The sequence below is a fragment of the Aethalodelphis obliquidens genome, unplaced genomic scaffold, assembly GCF_003676395.1.
Source record: "Aethalodelphis obliquidens isolate GAN/ISIS:26980383/991018 unplaced genomic scaffold, ASM367639v1 scaffold8, whole genome shotgun sequence".
In the NCBI taxonomy this organism is placed as follows: Eukaryota; Metazoa; Chordata; class Mammalia; order Artiodactyla; family Delphinidae; genus Aethalodelphis; species Aethalodelphis obliquidens.
In genome coordinates this window covers 63,212,330-63,231,385 of record NW_020837952.1, presented here as the reverse complement: position 1 = coordinate 63,231,385, position 19,056 = coordinate 63,212,330, and the positions used below count along the sequence as shown (strand labels likewise).

Genomic DNA, 19,056 nt, shown 5'->3' with positions numbered 1-19,056 from the left:
GAGGAGGTGCAGGCCGACGCCGCTGCCCGCAGAAGCCTCTGCAGGCGGCTCTGGGCGCTCGTGTGTCCCCCGATCACGGAGACGTCCCCAGCAGGCACACGGGCTTGGGGCGGGAGGGGAGAGCCCTGCTCAGGGGCACATTGGGCTTGGACAGGCGGACTGTTTGCTCCTGCAGCGCCACCCGGCCCATCCTGACCGGTACACACCCTTGGATCCGGTTGGAGACCCGTGTCTGCTTCTACGAGCCCTGGTGGCCCAGAAGCTCTTTTCTTTTCCCTAGCTTCATCATTTTGCTTTTCCCCCTGTTTTGCCCAGAAGTCTCCGGAGTAGCGGCTGTGCGTGCGGCTCTCCGGTGGGCTGCTTCACCTCCTGCACGTGAACCCCGGCCCCTTCCAGCTCGTTTCTCCGTGTGGACAGAGGGCGGAGGCGAGGGTGGGCCCCTCTCCCCATCAAGCTGCCCTGCCCCGTTTGGGCTCCATGGCAAAGCCCCCAAGCCGCTCCCTGAGGTATCCCCCCCGGGGAAGGCCCTTTCTGGCAAGGGCACCCAGGCCCCCTCGAGAGGGGAAGGGCCCACCTGGGGGTCCCTGTGGCAGCAGCTAGGCCTGCACTCTGTCCCTTTCCCTGCCTCCCAGGACAAGCCCGGCTCTGTGCCAGTGGGCGGGGCTCTCCTTACTCCCTGTAACAGCTCCAAAGGCCAGTGAGGCCTCCTTAAATCAAGCACAGAACTCGACAGGCCCGCGGCCCGCCCCCCAGGCCACAGGTCCCAGGGCTGACATCTTATCAAGAGCAGTTGGAAGCAGACAGGCAAGGCCGCCCCCAATGCACACATGCCTGCAGGTGATGGACCCTGAACACGCCCAACAGTGCTCTCTGGAGGTCCGAGCGGATTTCCCGGGGAAAGAGGTCCTTCAGACGAGGGTCTCCTTCTGGAGCCCTTGAGTGGGGTTCTGCTCCTGGAACTGGGGGCATGTGCGGGAAGGGCCTGGCTCACGGACCCTGGGGGAGGGCTGAATGGACGTGGCTGTCAACTTCCCACTGGCTTGGCCAGGAGCACACGGCTTCCCAGGGGCTAGTAGTTACGGGCCAGATGCTGTCTACGCGCCGGGGGCTGGGCTTCAGGGAGTATCCTTGGGGGTCCAGGAAAGCCTGGAGGGCTCCTGACTGTGCACCATCACGGTGGGCCTGCCTCCCGGGAAGAGGCCCTGTCACCACCTGTGCCCTGGGCTCTGTCTCCACCAGCCACGCCGGCGACAGCCCTGTCCCAGGACACCGCGGCCAGCGAACAAAAGCCATGCTTATCAAAGGAGTTTTTCTTTATTTTCATAATTTAGCTGAATCGACACAAAACTGAATACTGTAAAACAAGGGAAAAAATGCTGTAACATCTCAAATCTCCCAACCTCTGCCCTCGGAAGGTGTCTACACGCACTGTCCAAAGAAACAGGCGAGGGTGGTGGTGGTGGGGCTGCTGGCGGCTGCGCCGGGCGACCCTCCCGGGGCCTCCCTCGCTGCCCCCGGGGTGAGCCCGGGCCGCGGAGCTTGGGGCTGGCCAGCTCGGGACAGCACGCCGCGCAGGCCGCCTCCTCTGTGATGCCAAACCCCAACCTCGGCCAGTCCTCTTACCCCAGGATACACGTACCCATAAATTTGTGGTGACTGAAGGTAAATTATATACTCGTGGACATTGAAATGGGTCTTAAATAAATGGATTTTCTCTCCTGTCTTTAGTCTATGGGTGGCTAGAGCAGCTTCTATATAGTTTTTTTTTTTCCTTTTTTTTTTTAGTAGCATAGACCTAGCATAATACTCCTGTTAATTGGACTCTTAGGTAGCATACTTAAGCTGAAACTCAGGAAAATAAAGGGACCTGGCACAGGGTGGACAGGGGAAGGTAAACCGTAACTGTCCCTATTCGTGGGGCCTGGTGACCCCGCCTTGCAGGAGGGAAGTGGGAAGACGGGGGCTCCCCCATCCCCCGCTGTCTCCACCCTCTGACATGAAGACTGAGAAAGATAAGGGTGTCCGCTTGAGAAGACGAGGCCGGCCGCACGCTGCCCTCAAGTTGCATGAACGGGAGAGGGGTAAGAAAAAGGGAAACAAAATCCATTGGAAGAAGCGTGATCAAAGGACTGGCCACTCCTACAACAGAGCCCCAGGGGGCAGGGACCACCCAACCCAAACAGAGCAAAAGGCAACGGGCCTCTCCGCTAGCACCGGCCGGCATGTCTGCGCCACACCCCTGGTCCTCAGCTCGCTGCCCGCAGAGTCCTGCCCCTCGGCGGTGCCGGGCGCCCCCACGTCCGGGATGCCGGTCCCCCCCGCCCACCCCAGAGACTTCGGGAAGCCCCAGCCCCGGCCCACGTTGCACGACGGCCGGGGCTACCACATGAATTGTCATATAGGATTTTCTACAAATATACAACATATAAAAACTGTTAAATATATAACTTCCGGCTTTGCAAAATACATTTAATGATCTCTTTCAAACAAGTGTTACTTTCGCTTTCTTTAATTTGCTTTCTGGAGCTAAATGGTGATCGGATGAGACAGCAGTCATGGGAGACCCGACATGCTCTCGGCGAATCCTGGATTATCCCACTATCAGAATGGAGCTGCAGAGAGGCGTGTTTAACTGGTTAAAACAGAAAGGGATTTTAGTACGAGGAAGTCCATCTAAGTACAGAGGAGCAGGTGTGCACAGCGAGCTGTGCTCCCGGCCGGGCGCACCCGCGGGGTCCACGCGGGGACGTCGCCGGCCGTGTGTCCTCCGGCCGCATCCTCCGGCTGCTCGGGGGCCCCGCAGCGTTCGTGGGCTGTGCCTCTCCAGCGTGTCTCTGCCCCCGTGCCCCCCAGTCGAACCCAGGGACTCTGATGGTAAGTACGAGTCCGCGTTAAAATAGATTTTGCTCTTTGGTCTATTGAATATACTGAAAGGATAAGAAAATAAAAGCGATTCGGACAGTCTGGGGCACAAGGAGAGGCCACTTCTGCGCCCGAGACTCAGTCCTCCCCGGCCCGGCGCTGTCCTCCTCTCTCGGGCTGGCTGGGCTGCAGCTGCCTCCGCCTCCTTGTCTGCGGCCGGGAGGGTGGCCAGGACAGGTTCCAGGGACGCCCGGTGGCGCAGCCCTGCTGTATGTCCCAGGACTGACTCCTCGGGGAGGCCGGACAGACTCAGCTCAGGCGGCCGAGGAAGCAGGCTGTCCTTGACAGGCTAGAGAAGCGGAGGGTGGGCGGGTAGTGGAGGGTGGGTGGCATCCACGACCGACCGAGGATTGTGGCCTCTCCAGGGAGCCAAGGTCACTCCTGGGGCCCCTGTGGGGCTGCGTTTGTCAGGAGACCTGAGGGGCAGAGAAGAGAGCCGTCAGCCTCCGCAGACACCAAGGGTTCCCGTCGGGCATGGCGGGAACCCAGAGATCGTCCACGAGGCTGGCCTCACCCGGACAGCACACTTCAAAGATGCCAGCAGACTTCCTCGAGGACAAAAACTAGATCTCGGGCCCCAGTGCTGGAGGAGAACCCTACGCCTGTCACAGAGGGCAGCCCGGGGGCACCCGCTTCCTCTGGGCTCTGGGTGGGACCCCGCCCTTGGCCATGATGGGGGCACTGGAGCTCCGTCAGCAGCCAGTGTGAGCTGCGTGTCCTCCGCCCCGTGCTGGCCAGGGCCTCAGGTCTGAGTTGCATCCAACTGTTTCCCTAACCGTGTCTTGCACTGTGCCCTGTACACAGCAGGTACTGCAGAACTGCATGGAGCAGAGTGATGGGAACACGTGTGTCTCACCCCTACAGAGCCCCTGGGAGGCTGCAGAGCTGGAGTGTTCATGCTGGTTGGTGAGGCCCGAAGCACCCACACCCAACACCCCAGGGTCCCAGGAGATGCGACACAACAGGCCGGCTCACAGCCGTGAGGCGATGTGAGGGTTCCAGCCTCTGCTCTGGGGCAGCGGAGGCATCACCTATAGAGTGACGGAGACAGGAAAGCAGGGAGTGTGGTTTCCACAGAGCATCACAGCCTCAGGTGGTGGGACCCGTGTCCAGCAGCCTCCTGTCCCATGTCCCCGCTAGGCCACTGGCTCCCTCATCCCCTAGGGTGGCCCCAATTTGAGGCAGGGACCCCGAGGCCTGGGGTCCCACAGAGAGTATGCAGGTGGCCACTGCCTTTTAGGACCCCAGACCTGGGTCAGGCGCATGGGGCTGCCCTCCCTGTACCGACTCCCAGCAGGCCCAGCTCTGCAGGGAGTAGACGGTGTCCTGGGGGTCCCACACATACCATGGGAGTGGGACGCAGCGGGTGTGATGGCCCGGGAGGGGCCTCTCCAAATGTGCTGAGGGAGACCTCCCCCAGAAAGCCCCTCCCCTCTCCCTGCAGCTGCTCGTCCGCCTCCGGGCTGGTCCCGCGTCTACCGCATCCGGCCTGAGCCCCGGCCCTTTGCCACCTGCCTGCGGCCCCGGTCACACTCCCACCAGGCCCCGCCCTGTCACGCGGACCACACCACGGCCTCCTGGCTCCTCCCGAGTCCTCAGCCGGCGGGCTGTGTGCAGGCTGTCCGGCTCACACGGGCCGCTCCCCAGGCCCCGCCCCGAGGGCCTCACGCTGCCCGTCCGTCCTGTCCTGCGCTGCAATTAGCCGCCGCGGGCCGTAAACCGGGCAAGCGCTGCTCACATCTTCACTGTCTTCCGTCGGTGGCCGGCTCGGGGGGAATGTGGACTGACTGCCTCCGGCCTGCCGTCCTCCAGGACAGACAAGGCCCCTCCCCAGGTGGCTGGGCTGCACATCCCACCCCAGCTCTGACAGCGCCTCGGCACTGCACTCAGAGCCCCTGCAGGGACCCTGCTCTCCACCTGCAGCTCCCAGACAGCAGCCAGGAGCCATGAGGAAGGGCATCTGCCGGACAGGACTCAGCTCGGCCCCCCCTCCTCCAAGCCCGTGGTCCTGGGCACCTGCCAGGAAGGACTCAGCTTGCCCCCCCCACCAAGCCCGTGGTCCCGGAACCCCAAGGCCGGCACAGGGTTCCAAGGAGCAGCTCTGAGAACCTCAGGTTTCCCTGAGGCCCCGCCGGACCGTGCTGTCTCCTCCCCAGCTCTGTGTGGAGCCCACGCACGCGGGCGCCCCGAACGCATCAGTGGCGAGGGGGTGTTAACTGGATTTAGGTGTTTCAGGCCCTAGCAGGTTGATGGCAGAGCTGGACCAGAGCTGAGGGTGTCCAGGGAGGGTCAGAGCTCTCTGCCCCCAGCCCCAAAGGACTCAAGGCTGCCTGAGGCTCCAGGTTGGCAGGCGCCCACTCTCTCGGCAGGACTAGGGCCCCCACGGGGCTGTGGAAGCAGGGCTGCTGTGGGACCCCAAGGCCGCGAGCACACGTCCGGAGGTGACGGGGGCCCGAGAGAACCTCCACGTGCGGTTGTGGGCGTGCGTGGGCTCAGCCCTCACTCCGTCTCCGCTGCCTGAAGCCCATCCCAGAAGCGGGAGGGCACGGGGAGCAGAGCCAGGGCACGAGGTATCTTTGGAGGGGGGGTCACTGTTCCGACCACCGCAGGGTCCTAGCTGCAGATCTCTCTCCACATCTGGCCAGCTACCTGATCTCGGCCCAGGGACCCTGACTCTGACCCCAGGGGACACCTCCAGCCCCAGCCTTCCCGAGTTTGGCAAAGGCCTCCTTGCATATGGCATGCTCGACCCAGGAGTCCAGGAGTGGTGGTGACCCTCGCCTCACTCGGACCTTGTAGGCCTGTCCGTCCAGGCCCATCGCCCTGCTGACCATAGCACGTGGCAGCCATCCCCTCCCCAACCCGTCCAGCCACGTCCACGACGGAGACCGTCCAGCACAGTCACTCACTGGCACCTGAGGGGTTAACCAAGAAAGGAGGCACTGATTCTACTTTTTCTACCTACAAAATTGTATAAATTCTTACTTGTAGAGAAACGGGGAAACACATGAGTATAAAAAGAAAATAAAAATCCATCCACGTTTCCATATCAGAAGCTATTTGGTTAAATTTAGTGTATTTCCTTCACACCCTTTAGAACACATCCACGTGTACGATGAGGGTTGGGTTCCGCGTGAACGTCTGCACTGTTTGTGAGAGCAGGTCGGCAGCCTGGTCTGTGCGATCGGCAATTCCTGGGCTGCACACGTGCTCACGGGGCCCCCACTGGATGGACTCCCAGGGACCCGGGCTGTCTCGGTGCCCCCTGCGCCCCGCCTGGGGGGCTGCTTCTCGTCGTCTGCGAGCTGAGATGACAGAGGCTCCACGTCCGCCTTCATCCGACAGAAGAGAAGCAGGATTTGGTCGAGGGTTCATCTTCACTTCTCCTGACGACCAGAGGAGTAGAATAATCTCGCCAACGCCGTCTTGTCAGTTCATCTGCTCAGGTCTTGTATTTCTTACTGATCCGAACAAGACCGCGTGTATAATTCTCAGCTGCGCACACGTGCGCAGGCCAGGGAGAGTCCCGGGCACGTTTACTGCAGGCCTGTCTCCCAGCTCGGTCCACCCTTAGCTTTCATTCATGGTGCCTCACACACACGGAGGTTTTCGTGTGGGGGGAGTAAGCACGGCTGATGTTTCGTTAGGAAGCCCTCACGGCTTGAAGCGATGCAGTCACTACACACGTTCTAGTCATTTCTTACAGTCACAGGTGTTTGCCCCTGTAGGTCCCCCATCCTTGGGGGGGGGTCTCCACTTTCCTGCAGGCACCCTGGCCTCTGGCGCTTCCTGCCCCTGGTGGGGCGGGGGGGGAGGGCTGGATACAGGCCCCTGTCTGCTCTGGCCAGTTCCCCCAGTCAGGCCAGCCTAGAGACAGAACCCCTGAGCCCAGCGGGTCTGGAGGGACACAGAGGCCCGTCCAGCTAACTTCCGAGCCCTGGATGTCTGCTGCCTTCTCCTACCAGGCCCAGGCTAAGTGGGGAGGGAGGCAGGCCCAGAGCTGCCCGGAGAGGGTGGGCTGTCACCGGACCCCCCCGGCCACAGCTCAGATGCTCTCTGAGGCCTCTGTTGTCAAACCCCGGGGCTGGCTGCCCCCGGCGCCTGCCTGGCCTTCAGGAACAGACAGGAGGCAGCCTGATGTCCGCAGCGGCTGTGCTCAGATGGGACCCAAGTCCCGACCCAGCCAACAGCCGAGTGCTGGCTGCCAGCTCGTCCCCAGGCCTCGGGACCAGAGAAGAGGCCTGGAAGTCGGGTTTGCAGCCCAGAAAAGTAGCCAGAATGGCCAGGATGAGCTCCAGCAGAGCCACACAGGCTTTGCAGAAGCCAGCAGAGCCCTTCTGGCCTCAGAGAATCATTTCCAGCTGGGGAAGCACACGGCCGAGGCCCACCTCGGGCCTCACAGGGGTCCCCGCTCAGGGCCCTGGGCTGGTCCTCACAGCTCACTGGAAAACCAGTGCTGGGCTGGTCCCTGCAGGCGACAGGACGTTCCCGTGCTGGGAAGCGGCCCACGGGTCTCCGGCGCCCTTCCCCAGGGAGCGTCTTCTCAAGACAATCGGCCAGACCCCCAGGGACACCCAGGAAGCAGCCCCTGCTCTCCTGCAGGCTGCCCCCCACCCCACCCGGGATCCTGAGCCCCAGGGATGACCCATGAGAAGTGAGTCATGTCTCATCCACGTGGCCCTTACCTCCCACCTGCTCAGGGACACGCAGGGCCAGTGACCAGGACCCCGGGCCTGGCGGGACCATGACAGCCACCTGGCCGGATGCTCGGGTTGTGTCATGAGGGCCCTGCTGGATCCCTGTCTCTGGAGAGGGCATCCAACCTGGGGTCCCCTCCCCATCCGTGCACCTGAGGGCCCTTGTGGCCACGTCCTCCCGCTCCCTGGTGAAGGCTCCTGCGTAGGGGTTTCCCTGCTCCACTGGCCCCCGGACAGTCCCACTAAGCAGCCCTGCGACTCCAACCCCGAGCTGAGCTTGTCAAGAAACTCGACGTGGGCCCCGGCTCCCTGGAGGGCCCTGAGCTTTGCCAGAGCTGGCCTCCCCGAGGGCACCTGCTCGTCCTGGTGTGCGGAGATCCAGAGTGTCCTGGGGTCGCAGCCTCTGTGTGACCCCCTGGTGTCCCTGGGCCTGGAAAGCAGCCGGCACTCGGCGGGCTCCAGCTCTGCGCATGGCCGTCCAACACCCCAAGGTCATGGGCTGCGTCCTCAGGGTCTGCGGCTATTTCTCTGGGACTCCGCCCCCGAGGTGGACAGAGCTGGTCTCAGGGTCACCTCGCCTTGCACGCTGGACACAGGAGCCGGCCCAGCACTGCCCGCGTCCCCTGCGGTCACCGGGCTCAGTGGACAGAGCCTCTCAGTCAGTGGCGAGAGCCCCGGAAGTGTTTGGTCTGAGGACTGAGCTGTGGACACGGCCGGGTTCCCGTCCAGGGCAGTCCTTCCCGCCGGGCAAGGAGGTGACGAGGTTTTTCTTGGTATTTGGATGCTATAAAGCATCGTTTATAAAACAAAAGGAAACCTTCCAGCCCTGTGAGTCCCCTGAGTGATATTCCCTCTTCCTCTAAAAGTTTCCATTTGCCTTTGGGGGCAGGCTGTCTTCTGTTTAAAGAGCACAATGTTCTGGGCTGAAAGCCCCAAACAAAAGGTTCTAACGGACAGTGGAGACGTAGAAACTGCAGGGCAGTGAGATGACCATGGTCTGCGTGAGAGAGCTTGACCATGAAGGCTGCTACCACGGAGAGAGTAAAAACAACCGGGGAGAAGCTTCTGGAAAGGCTGTGCATCATCCCATCCATGCCCAGCCACGTGATTGAGTTTCTGGGACCATTTCCTGACCTTATCCGGCCAGTTCACACCCGAGGAGTGTGGTTAACTGACTCCTGAGCCTGGGATGTCCCAGACGCCCGAGGAGGGAGGGCACACGATCGTCCGCAGAGGGGCCCTGGCTGCTCAGACATGTCCCCCTCTGCCCTGCTGTGAGGGAGGAGACGACCGGCCACCTGGAGACCCAAGACCCTGTGAAAACTCACACTGGCGTCTAGCGCGCAGGCAGGGAGACGGGACAGGGAGATGCGGCACCTCGGACGGCGGGGGCGGGCAGCACGAGGGCCAAGGCCTGGTCTGAGGATGCCCAGCGTGAGAGAGCAGGGCCCCAGTCCCTCCCCTGCCCCTCGAGCACCAGCCCAGCTGCCCCGGACGCACCTGTGTCTTGTCACTGCGGCTGCTTCTAAGGACCCCTGCCCGTCACCCAATCTCCATCCCTCCTCTGCCCCCATCTAGGGGCTGCTAAACGCCAAGAAGAATGACAACTACGCCACCTCCTGATACTTAGGGGTCCTTAGTAGGCAAGGAGTGGAGGGTCTCATCTCCTGGAGCCCACTGCACAGCAAGGTCACGTGAACTGCCCCCAAACAGGGAGCACAGCCCTGATGACATGGAACATGCCCGGCCCATGACGCTCTGGGGAATCTGCAGGGCTGAGGGCTGCGGACAGTGCCTGGCGGGACCTTGCTGGGCCAGTTCTGAAGGGCCAGGCCACGACGGTGCCACGTAGGAGAGAAGCCGGGGAGGGGATGGAGCGGGGCAGGCGGACAGGGGAAGCCTGGGTGGGGTGCTGAGGGCCCTCTCAGCCGGAGGGGCAGTTCCGTCCCTGCCCTGTGGCCTCAGGACATGTCCCCTTGTGCTTAGGAAGCAGCGTGAAGTGGCGACCCCAGCCCTGCACCAGGCAGAGCAGACGGGCGCCTCTGTGCACCACTATCTTCGCGGCCCCGCCACGGCCCGAGTCTGGAAGCCCCGGGGCAGCACAGCCAACGGGGATGCGCGGGGTTTGACCCCGGGAGCCCCTCCTTCCATCCTCACACCGCAGCCCTTGGTGAGGGCTCGGGGGACCACATCTGTCCGGCAGCCTCAGCTCCGGCCGGAGTGGGTCTCTCCTCCTGGGGTCCCTGGCTAACAAAGTCTCCACCTGGCTTCGATCCCCCGAAGCCACTCATCTCCCAGGGCCTGAGGAGACAGACCGCAGCCCTCGCTGGGCTGACGGAGAGCCAGCAAAGGCTGGGAGGGCCGTCTGGAGCCAACTGTAAAGGGTCGGCACGTCTGGGTGCTCACTGACCTCCCCCTCGCAAAGCGGGCCCTGCGGGTCGGAGGACAGGAGCGGATTCAGTGCCCGCTCACGCGGGGCGAGGCTGCTGCCGCAGACCATAGGGTGACTGAGCCTCAGGGGATAAAGGGACAAGGGCGCAGCAAGTCAGACAGGGGCTCAGCGCCGACATGGGGGTCCCAGCAGAACGAGAGGGAGAACACCTGAGAGCAAGAGCTTAGGCTAAACCCGGGGACGGCCAGAACCACCCCAAGCCCCGCACCCGCACCTGCCGTAAGCTGTTCCTTAGCCCTTATGGACCTGAGCAGGGAGCCCGAAGATGAGACACCAGCTCTGGGTGCGGCCGGGCTGCTCCAGGCATCTCACCTGTCCTCACCGTGAAAGCATCCGCCACTCGGTCACCGCTAGGATGCAGTACCTGCACGTGAGGGACCGGAGGCCAGGCAGCAGACCGCTCTAACCAGGGCATCAAGTGATGTGCGATGGCACAGACAGCGCAGCCCTTCTGTGCCACGAGGCAGAGAGCTGCGGGAGGATGGGCGGGAGCTGCCGGGGCCTCTGGGGGAAGGTTTGTGCTGTTCTGTTTAGCTTTTATAGACAAGCAGACTGGAGTGTCCTTACTTTAGGCAAGCTGATAGCTGCAATAACACGGATTTATTGTGTACCTAATGGTCTAGCTTCTCTTTCCAATAAAAAAACTGTTTCTTGATTCTGACGTGGGAAAGTCATGTCTACCTTTATAGCCATTTATTTATTTTCTTTGGCTCATGACTTGTTCTTGGAGTCTGTCTTCTGAGAGAAGTTTCTAGAAAGTCTGCCCCAGGCTGCGTCCCAGTGGTGGGGTTCTGAGGGGGGCTGGGTCCTCGTGGACCACAGTTTCCATTTCTGTTGAGCTGCCTCATTATGGACAAGCTGTGTTGTTTCCTCCTCCGGGAGGGAAGGAAGCATCCTGGAGCCTCTGGTTTGGGGTCAGGAACGCTAGGATCCAGGTCCAATCCTGATACAAGGGGTGGCTCCGGTTATAAGGCCCCTGTAAAAGGAGGAGGGGTGACTGAGAGTTCACGCCACCAAAGCAGAATCGCCCCTGAGCCTCGAATTCCGAACAGGGGCAGGTCAGGGGCCAAGCTGTCCCTGTGATGAAATATTCACCCTTGGCTCTGAAGGGTGATCAGCACGTAGCCATTAAGGCAATGATCCGGACCCTGTTTACTGGATGGTCCTGTGGTGAGTGACCGCCCAGCACACCCTTCATCAGAGGCTTCACCATCTCCAAGGGCCTCGTTCCCCGCTTTTCTGTGATGAGAAGCCATATTGAAAAAAAGAGTTACAAAGGCCTCAGAGATGCCGGGGGTAGATTAAATGCCCAGTGATGCGAGGGTCTCAACAAAACCGACAACAGCCTCCATGGGCATTTGAACAAGAACGTCGACGCAAGTGTGTGCACGTGTGTGGAGATGTGTGCATGTGAGTGTATGTGCATTTATGTCGATGTGTGTGCAGGTGTGTGGAATTGTGTGCGTGTGTATGTGTACATGTGTGTGCACGTGTGTACCTGCCGGACAACTCCCTGCCCGGCCCTGGAGGCCTGTGAAGGGTCATTCTGACTCAGGTCTCAGAGGGGGCGGAGGGCTGTGGTCCAGGACCCTGGCAGCAGCTGCCTCCCTGGGGCCACCCCAGTGTGCGTTTCCTGCCCCACCATTGCCCCCTCCCTACAGCCTGGGGTCTGTCACTGGTGAGATTTGGGGTCTTAGGAAGGACCCCATTGAGACAGGTCTGGGTTTGAATCTCAGCTGGGCTCTTCCTGTCCTGTGGCCTCAGGAAAGGGGCTTGGCTGCCACAGCCTCAGTTTCCACATCCACTAAATGGGAGCCTGAAACAGGAGCACCCAGGGGCACAGTTTCCCCCTTTTCACAGGAGTAGAGGCTGTGAGCAGAACACGGCTGCCGTCCGACAGCCTCACCCAGGACCACGGCATCTTTTTCTGCATGGCGCCCGCATGTCTGCAGAACTGGGGCCTGATGGTACTTTGTCTAGGCTCCTCTGGGTTTATACGGCCTCTGAACAAATAAAGGGATACTGGTCTCCTCGTCCTAAATAAAGTGATGATGCTGGTAATAGGATTTCACCGAGAATATGGAGGTTTACTGAGGACATCCATCAGGTACTGCAAAGCCCAGGCCTCCTTCCCTCAGGAAAACACCCCTCCACGGCCCAGGGCCCCCCTCGAGCAGCCATGGGTCTGTCCCCTGGCCGAGCAGCATGCCCACACCGCACAGGGCAGCTAGCGAGGTTATGGAAATAAACCACACGCCACGTGAGGATGGGCAGGCAAGATGAGATAAAGGATGCAGAGACAGACGACTCCCCAGACCTGGAAGGACTGTGCATTCACGGCGTCTCCTAAGTACCTGTAAGTTCTTACTCCACTTCCTACAAATGAAAGCAGAACACAGAGGTGGCGCCAGTGCAAGCATGTAAGGGGGGCCCCACCAGGGGAGCCGCGCGAATGAAATGCAACACGGCCACGAGGTGACACCGGGGACGGAGGCCACAGGCCACCCTTAGAACCCACCCACTCCCAGGGTCAGGGCACGGCCTGGCGAGGAGTGAGGTGACCTCTAGGGACAGCCGAGAGGAAACCGGCCTCAGCCCTATAGCACCAGGGACCTGAATTCTGCCATCAACCGAGTGAACCTGGGCGGGGCTCTTTCCCGGAGCCTCAGGTGAGACGCAGCCCGGCCCACACCTGGGTTTCTGCCCTGTGGGACCTGGGCCGAGGCCCCGGCCACGCGGTGCTGGATGTCTGACTGCTGAGCTGTGAGATGGCCAAGGCTCTCCGTCACCAAGTGCGCAGCAGCACAGAAAATTCATCCGCCCCGAGCCAGGCTCCCGGGCCCCAGCCCCACACAGGGGCCTCCAGCTCCATCTGCCCCGAAGGCGGGTGGGTGCCTGAGTCCTGGGGGAGGGAAGCGGCTGAGACCAGCCCGTGCCCCTCACGGGTCGCACTTGGTCCAGTCCAGCTCCACTCATGACCTTGACGCTGCCAGGGTCACGTCTCCCCGGCGGGCCAGCCTCAGCCCAGGCCCCCTCCAGCTCTGCAGGGGGCTGCCCTCGACCTCCCCACGGGCTCAACTGCCCTGGGAACGGCCGGCTGGCCAGGCGGCTTTTCTAAAGGGAGTGTGGGTGGTGCGGGCCTGTCTGCTTTGTCTCCTGGCAGAGTCGGCCTCTGACGTCCCATCCACCCGCTCCGCCAATCCCAGCAGCTAGAGCCCGGCCGGCATCGCAGGATGACGGCCTCGGCCACCGCAGCTCGCGGCCGACCCACCGTCCCAAGTTCACAGGCGATGTCTGGCGATGACGGGGCTGGGGTGGGGTGGGTGGAGGTGTGTCCTCAGAGGTGTCATCAGACACGCTCTCCCCGACACCTGGCCGTCCACAGCGGCGAGGGAGGCCCCGTGTGCCCGGGAAGCTCAGGCTCAAACCCCTTCCCTGCGCTGCCTCCTGTGTCCACTTTCAGGGGCTGGGCAGGTCACCTGCTGGGCCCAGGCAGGCTCCTCACGGTGCCACACGTCGGCAGAGGGGGCGGTGGCCCCGCCAAGCCCCTGTCAGTCACAGGAGTCCCAAGACCGGGCCGAGGACAAACCCTTTCTTATTCAAATATCCATCCACATCCACCTGCTAATAGCGGCTTCACGGAGGGAGAGCTCACAGCCCAGACCACGTGCCCCGCTACAGGGTCAAGTCAGTGGTTTTGCTCTATTCAGAGCTGTGCAACCACCACCACAGTCAACGTAGAACATTTCTATCCCCCCAAACCACACTCGTCAGCAGTGACGCCCCCATCCCACCCCGGGAATTCCCCCAGGAGAGGGATCCTGAGTCACACGGTAGCTCCGTGTCTCACTTTTTGGGCAAATGCCAGACTGTTTTCCAAAGGGTCTGAAACATGCATTTCGGATTCTCTTGATGACACACTGCCCAGCACGTCCCAGAAAGACTGGCAAATTCACATGCTTACAACCAGCGCCCTTCACGAGGCCTCAACATGAAGGTAAAGAAACGAACACCAACCACGGCGAGTCCCGAGGGGCAGCGCCCATTCGTGTTTCAGCTGCTGACCCCCGACGGAGAATCTCTCGCCACTCCTTGTCCCCACTTCATGTTTCAGGAACTTTCCACCCCTGGGCTGTGTGCCTTTTCGTCTGCCTGCTGCCCCCAGCCCCAGGGTTAGAAACCAGCTCCTGCCAGGCGGGTCCCCCGACGCCCACCTTGCCATCTGCCTCTGTTCTCGGAAGGTGAGCTGGACTTTCAGAAGTTTGGGATATCAAGGCGAGGCAGGGCTGCCCCTTGAAGGCGGGCCTAGCGTGAGTCTCTCGGTCACTGGGTGGCCTGCAGAAGGCCTCAGTGTTCTCATCTGTAAAATGGGGTGGTAACAGAGCATGGCCCACGGTGGCCGTCAGCCTGAGCAGGTCGACCTGTGCACGTGCTCAGAACAGCCTAGGCGAGTGTCTGCGATCGTCACCGATTCTTACTATTTTCGGGCTTGTGGACCGTTTCAGCATCCTTCCTCCCCCTGAACTCAGATGTCCACCTGGACGTGTCCTTAACCATCTCATGGTTTCCTGTGTCATAGTTTAGTCTGTAATCCCTAGGGAATTTAATTTGGAACATGGTGTGAGGTAAGGATGCAAGTTGAATTTCTCCCAAGTATGAAGCTGGTTTTCCCAGCATCTGCTGTTGGGGGCTGCCCCTTCCACACTGTACCCCCAGTCCGTGCTCACCAACACCCAGGTTCACCTCAGGACCACATGGTCTGGTTCGTGGGTCAGAAAGAGCAGCAGAAGAGCCAACGTCTTCTCGGGTTTTAACTGTATCCTGGGCACTTGGCCAGACAGGGTCCGCTGTTAACTCGGGAGGGGGGTGAAGGGCAGAACCAAGCAGTGGCCGCATTGCCCAGGGCTGAGCTGCTCACCAAGCTCCCTTTACCCCCTTGTCCGTCCCCAGCAGGAGGCGGACACTGCGGCATGTCCCAAAGCCTTCCCACACACCGCGGACGAGTCCCACCCAATATAAAATGTGAAAGCATTTTGTAATGTTCCAGAAAAAACTCACTGGAGATTTGATTGAAACTGTATTAAATCTAAGCATCAAATTTGAAAGAAGAGACTACCTCATAACATCTAGACAATCCCTCACCGTATCAAAGTATGTGACGTCTTTCTATTAATTTATTCAAGTCTTTTAAGTCTCCCCTGGGGAGGTTTTGCCATTATCTTCATAGGTGCCTTTTCTTACCAAAGTTATTCCGAGTTATTTTATGTTTTCTTCTGCTACTAACAGAGCTCTCCCCTCTCTCTTTCTTACTTTTATTTCACTTATTTATTGTAATGAAATCATTACACATACTTGCTTGGAGGTGAGAACACACAGGCTTTTTGTCCAGTCTCTCTTTCCTGTGCCAGCGGGCATGTTTCTTCCTTAAAGCTGCCTACAAATTTCACCTCCCGTTTTCACCTCCTAAATGACACTTGTGTTCAAGCTACTGCTGACTCCATGCCCTGGCCCTCAGGGTTGAAAGCCTTTATTAATCCAGTCTGGGGTTGGCAAACTTGCGCTACCAAGGGCCGGGTAGTGTATATTTTCAGCTTTGCGGGCCATAAAAGTCTTTCTGCAAAGACTCAACCCTGCCATTGCAGTGTGAATGCATGCCTAGACAATACGTGAGTGAATAAGCAAGGCTGTGTGCCAATAAAACTTTATTTAAAAAATAGGTGGGGGGCCAGATTTGGCGAGCAGGCGGTAGTCGTCCGACCTCTGATCCAGACAGAGTTTGTTTGTGTCTATGAAAGCTTACAGTTGAACACAAGTAGAGAAACTTCTATGTTCATAACTGGTCCAATTTAATAAGTTCTCTAATTAGTTTTCAAGGCATTTCAGGTGATTCTCCAGAGTTTTGGAAATACCTGTTTATTTACCTTCTGTAAGTAATAATGATTGCATTTTCTCATATCAAATAGTTGTGTGAGTTCATTTGCCGGAACTTCCAAAAAGTAACAAGTTCCCGGGTGGCTGCAGGCTAGCCTCACGAGAGTCAGGTATGGACAGGGCAGGGTCCATCTTCAGTGCAAGGGCAGCTTTGGTTTCGGGGGGAACACTGGGTTCCAGGGAGAGCCCACCTTCTCGTCCAGGTTAGCCTGGAGGTCTGTGACCATCGTTCTCTTGATATTTTTCTGAGGAATAAATACAGGGTCTGTCTGGTGCCTTTTTCTGCATCTTCTGAATCAGAACACACATTTTATTTGATCTCCGTACAGGGCTTTTCGTTCTACCTGATTCTGAAATATTAAAGTATATTTACATTTCTTACATAAAGCTACTGTGTGGTGGCCTTTTTTCTGGTTCTTTTAAAGGACTGCAGAAATCAGTCTGCTGTCATTTTAGGCAGGTGCGGGTGACCTATGTCCCAATCACTACTCCCACCAGGGGGCAGCATCCTGAAAACAATGCCAGGTCCTGGAGGGCCTCGGGGTGCTTTGCTGAAGGATTTCTGTGCCTGGAAGGGCTCCCAGCCCACAGCACAGACTCAAAAGTCTTTATTGAACAAAATGACTTTCTGGGTATTTTTCTAATTTGGGGGACCTTTCCAGCATCAGGGTTTCACTAGTTCCTAAAATGAACTGGGTAATTTTCCACATTTCCCAGTTGGCGGGGAAGAGACACCTGTACACTGAATGCTTTCAAGAACATGCCAGTTAAAACATCTCCGTCTGGAACTTTTACTGGAGAATATTAACATTTTTCTATGCCTTTATTTTTGGTAATCCCCCTTCCCCAGAAAATCATATCTTTAATCAAATTTCCATATGTAGTGATCAGTGGGCTAGCTATGCACACACTCTTGAATAATTTGAGGCCCCAACGCAGGCTGATTCTCCCTTCTTCCTTTCAGAACTATTTTCTAACATAAAAAAAAATCTACACATGACAGAAGTAAAAATGCATTTTTATAGTTTTGCCAGCGATGCAACGATTAATTCCATGCCTTTAAAAAAATCATTAATATTTCTTTTTCATCTTTACAGGTTTTCTCCAATCTTTTTGAAGGTGGCTTTTTCCATAGCTTGGTTTCTTCATTTTCGTTCTTGCTGAGTTAAAAATAAAGTTATTTAAGACACAAGTATACCGACGAGTCCATCCTTCCCTGTACCCACAGGTGCACTCTCTTATTCTCGTCACATTTTAAATGAGATTTAACGGTCAGTCAGATGCGTACACTGTAGCGTCCAGTAAGTGCTGGCCCGCGTGATGGTGTTAACGTTCTAACTCCGTCAACCTTACAGCAGCCCTAGGAAGCAGGGAATAGCATTCTGCCCATTTTATAGATGTGGAGACGGAGGCACAGAGAGCAAGGTCACGTGTTCTGAGTTAAGTAGATCACAATTGTTTTGCCCGGGAGCGGAGCTGGAAAGACTGACCTCACACCTGCATGTGACTCGTGGGTCGGTCTGCATGTTTTATTTCATCCTTCAACCAACAAATTACAGGAAGGTTCTGGTTGCTAGGGTTAAGGTCATTATTTTGGGTATAGTTTTAAATATATCACATTGTGGTTGGAAAAGAAAGTTGGCACATGCTTCCTCTTAGGTTGGTCAGTAACCTGGATTATGGATATTTTTGTAAATTTCATAAATAATAGAAAGTTAGAAGCAGCCTATTTGTATGTTATAATGTTCACTATGTTGCTGCAAATTCAACCTTGGTAATTTCATTTTTCAAAAGATCTATGCCCTGGTTCTTTTTATTGTTATTATCAGTGGTGTTTATTTGACCTTAACACAGATTTAAGAGCTGTTTAAATTCCAACTAAAAATTGTGTTTCTGATCACTTTGTTTATTTGTACTTGGGTTTGCTTCCTGTAAACTTATGTTAATCAGTACGTAAAGGTTTCTGTGATACTTCTACTAGTTTGAACTGTCATGGATCAGTATGTGTCAATAACTATATACACACCTTAAATGTATCAATATACGCCACCATATTGTTCCAATTTAATCACTTTACCTACTGATTTCCTTTCCATTTCACTTGCCTAGTAACTTTGTTTATTATTTGCTTTTAAACTTTTTGGTTTGTTTGTAGCAGTGCCCTTAGAAGGCAACACATATTTGACTATTTAAAAAACCTGATTTGATAGTCTCTGCCTTTTAGAAGAGAAGGCTAACCCACTTACATTTATTGTCACCACTGAGGCTGCATTTCTGTCTTGATCAGCATGTTCCACACTGATTTCTGGTTCTGCTCCTTTCATGGTTCATTTCCTTACACACAGTTTTACTTGCTTTTTCTTCCACTGTAGTTTAGGAGAAATCATGTTCTTGTTTCCATTAGTGGTGGCCTTTATGTTAATCAAATGCACTTTTAATGATTAAGCCATTTCCCTAGTGATGTAAGTTCTTTCTTTCCATGAAGAGACATTAAGTGACCCTTTTCTTCGTCTGCAGCTGCCCCCTGCAGCTGTTGTCAATTTAACCAGAAGTCACAAATCAGATTATACAAAAATAGTCTTCACAACATACAGAGTACATTAAATAACAGTGTCGCCAATATTGTGTTCAACTGCATAACCACAGTTACAGGAATAATTTATATCTAAGCCCCATGTAGTTAATTGGTATCTAGTCACGACTGATCTTCTTACATATGATCTATGACCTTTCCGAGGTCATCAGCCACCCATTCGTATTTCTTTGATTGGCTCCAGGGCATCTTTCATTGACTCTTTCAGGAAAGGTATGTGGGTGGTACACTTTCTAAATCCTTGCAAATTTAAAGCCATCCTGTTTACTCCCTGTGTCCAGAACAACAACCAGAAATAGGACTGAACTTACAAGTAAAAGCATTTTTTGACAAATCCCTGGAGATGGTCTGTCCTTCACTCTGGTTCTGGGTCTCCTGGGTTCAGAGGTGGCTTGTCTATGCCTTCAGAGGTCTATGGACTTGTCCTCCTGCCTTAATTTTTTTCTCCAGTACAACCTGGA

The 19,056-nt window shown here is 56.9% G+C and overlaps 1 protein-coding gene across 3 annotated transcripts in view; it reads right to left on the bottom strand.

The window, feature by feature from the left end:
• Window positions 1-2,448: 2,448 nt before the first annotated feature.
• The window catches only part of TAFA5 (TAFA chemokine like family member 5), a 191,178-nt gene continuing 174,570 nt past the window's right edge, over window positions 2,449-19,056 (bottom strand). For 2 of the 3 annotated variants that reach the window (XM_027108024.1, XM_027108025.1), the window contains exon 4: window positions 7,980-11,047. In XM_027108024.1, the coding sequence (XP_026963825.1) occupies window positions 10,919-11,047 (129 nt within the window). In that variant the 3' untranslated portion in view covers window positions 7,980-10,918. Of the gene's footprint in view, window positions 3,339-7,979; window positions 11,048-19,056 lie in introns of those variants that run through there. The other variant, XM_027108026.1, reaches the window with a different exon arrangement.